Here is a 3,020-nt window from a genome sequence, read left to right as displayed (position 1 = left end):
GAAAGAGAGCAAGATCAACTCTCCCAGTACCAGTGGTCCATTTAGTTGGGTCAACTGAAATGTGAAACCTCAGCCAGGGCATAGGATTCCTGTATGTTAGGCTTTTTATTTTCATCTTAACATCTGTGTTTGCTGTGTTTACAGACTGGCTGTTGACCACATCAGTTTCATTAGAGATGACAATGTTCCTTTCTTGCTGTGCAGTGGGAGCAGCCCAATGTCCTGTGCCTCGTGTATGATGTCACTAATGAGCAGTCTTTCAACAACTGTGCCAAATGGTTGGAGAAGCTGAGGGCTCAAGCAGTTGGAGTGCACGTCCCAGGTAAGAAATGGGTGTGACTCTTGTTCTCTACTCCCCTTGTGTATGACAGCAACTGTTCCCATTGTGGCATAAAGCATTTATTTTAACTCGGGGCAGACAGAGCTTCCTGCAACTCATTTGCTTTTCTCACAAAGCACACAGGGCATGAAGGTATTTCCTTTTTGGAACCTTTTCTAGGTAGTTGTAGACTTTTCTCCACACCTCCAGCTTTTTCAACTGCTTCTACAAATGCTTCAGCATCTACTGCTAACAAGTCAGCATCGAAGGGCGGGTTTTGTTCCTTTTCTTTCATGTCTCTTTTTTCTATAGGTGTCTTAGTGGGGAATAAAACAGACCTAGTTGATCGTCGAGTTGTGGAGCAGAAACAAGCACAGGAGTGGGCTGAGAATCATGGCCTGGAATACTGTGAGATGTCAGTGGTGAGTGTCTGCTCCTTTCATCATCTGTTGAAGTGGAAGTTTGTAATGTTATCTTCTCTTTCAGATGAAGAAAGATAACTGGGGGGTCCGTTCCCCTTGTTTGTCATCTAACTCAGTTTTAACCTTTCTTTTGTGAAGCAGTTAGAGCAGAAATAGTCCAATGTTTATTCCATCTGTCATTCACAACTTTCTTATTTCTTTACAGAAGGAGATGAAAAATTTTGAGGCCCCTTTCCACATCCTGGCAAAGTTGTTTCACCAACTGTACAAAGAGAAAGTGGAAACTTTTCACTCACTAGTGTGACTGGCATGACTTGCTCTCTAAGCTTCTTCTAGTGCCCAGAATCCTGCTGGATGGAATACAGAAAGAAGAAAAACGATGAGCTATTTGCTTCTTCATGGTCATCTTCTGGTAATTCAGAATAAACTAGAAATAAGCAAGTGGAAAGACACTCTTCTGAAGTTGCTACCTCAGCATTCCTTTCATGTCCTCTAACTTGGTTTTCTGCTCACTGAAAGCCTGCTAGGTTGGAGGAGGCGGGGAGTGAAAGGGGAGGGCAGAATGGAAATTGCCAGCTCTTTGCTTTGATATCTTCTTGTCTGAACAGACTTCCTGCTGCTACAGGCAAGGATTTAAAGGTTTGGAAAAGGAGAGAGGAAGCTGACAGGATTTTTTTCGACTTGAGCAACCCGACCTCGATCCAAATGTTGCAGGGCAGGACTGATTTGGCCCTACCCCTTGAAAAGCATTGTCAGGAGGAGGCCTGTGCCCTAAAGTCAGCACATGGGGACTGAGACTAGTGGGGACTGAGCTGAATTTAGGTGTGTTTCCAGGAGTGCCTAGGGTTTGAGGCCTGTTTTAACAGTGTTGCCCTTATCAGTTATGGGACTGATAGGCTGGTGACCAATACGTGTTTCTGGTTCCTACAATCTCTTTCTTTCCTCCGACGTGGCTCTGTAGGTGCTCGGCCGGAGCTGTCTCGGGTCCGTGCCGCCGTCGCTTGGTGACGCAGTGCCCTCTGCTGGTCCCAGGTCACAGCATTCCTCAGGAGGCTGCTGCCTCTCGATCCGAGCAGGAAGGACTCCCTACAGGCACATCCAAATTGGCTTCTCTGCAAAATGGGGTCAAACTACAAGAATACCTCTTCTGTTCTGAAGACGATTCCAAAACTCAGAACAAATCACCTTTTCTTCTTCATGTCTTCGTCATCTTATGCATTTTTGTGTCATTTTTGTCAGCTGAACTTAGCAATATCATTCTGATTAGGTTCAGTTCTCAATCCCTTATTAAAATCAGAGTCTTCTTTATTATTAAACTTCCCCTGCTAGTCATTGACTCGGATTAAAGACCACGGATCTGATGTTGCTAGTGGAAACAGGACTAAGGAAATGAAAGACAGCCTGGCTGAGATACTCTGACTCAGCTGTGTCTGGCTAGAAGTTTCATAGCAGAAAGGGTAAAAACCTAGAGAGAGCTGCTCTTTTGTGTGGAGTACTGATGTGGTGTCTATAAGTCTGTTTGCTAATGCAGTATGCAGAAGCATCCGTGGTAAGGTGCTGCCTTGTAACTGGGCCTAACAGCAGGAGTTTCAAAAATTTAACCATTGTCTGCTGCCAGATTATGGTAGACTCCCTTGGGCAAGGGGAGCTGAATTTGTAGAGAGTAAGCTCTGAGTAATTTTTCAGGCAGGCTTTTCAGGAATCTGTGTTTCAAGACTTTTATACGTGTGGCTTATAACCATTTTATGCCCAGTGCTAGGAAAAGTGCATTGGATTGAACATAAGAAATATGGCTGCAGATGTTGTAGCAGAGTTTATGAAACACTTCAAGAATCTGGAGAAGCAGCTGGGCTCATTGCACTGGCAACAGTGAAACAGTGTTGAAGCTGAGAATTAGCTGGGGAGCATGAATAGCAGCTAAAGAGGCTGAGTAGGAGCTCAACCTACAAGAAAAGAAAATTCTATTGCTAGAAGCCACCTCAAACATGACAGAACCAGCTGGGACTGCTCCTGTTTTCTCCAAAGAATGAAGGGCTCCTCCATGAGCAGAGGGTAACTAGAAGACTCACTCTTTTTTGAACTGGATTACCATTACTGGGATTCATATCTTAGATGAGTTGTCTTGTTGATCCTGGGAGGTGTCTGCTGATGCACAGGGGCTGAGTAGACTCTTACCTGCAGGTGCTGCTACCTCTGACTATTAAGAATAAAAGTTATTTTGGATGCTGTGCTGATCTAGTTCAAGAACTAAAGAAGGCTTGTTTTGATTTGGTAACTCC

General features: G+C 44.4%; 1 protein-coding gene across 1 annotated transcript in view; it reads left to right on the top strand.

Annotated features, from left to right (window-relative positions):
* IFT27 (intraflagellar transport 27) overlaps positions 1–1,193 on the top strand; it is a 6,534-nt gene extending 5,341 nt beyond the window's left edge. Inside the window, exons 5-7 of the mRNA XM_009084561.1 lie at positions 205–322; positions 632–741; positions 947–1,193. Coding sequence (XP_009082809.1) covers positions 205–322; positions 632–741; positions 947–1,045 — 327 coding nt within the window. The 3' untranslated portion in view covers positions 1,046–1,193. The remainder of the gene's footprint in view (positions 1–204; positions 323–631; positions 742–946) is intronic.
* Positions 1,194–3,020: the final 1,827 nt, after the last annotated feature.

The sequence above is a fragment of the Acanthisitta chloris genome, unplaced genomic scaffold, assembly GCF_000695815.1.
Source record: "Acanthisitta chloris isolate BGI_N310 unplaced genomic scaffold, ASM69581v1 scaffold31021, whole genome shotgun sequence".
Lineage (NCBI taxonomy): Eukaryota > Metazoa > Chordata > Aves > Passeriformes > Acanthisittidae > Acanthisitta > Acanthisitta chloris.
Note: the sequence above shows the minus strand (reverse complement) of the source record. Positions and strands in the feature narration are given on the sequence as shown.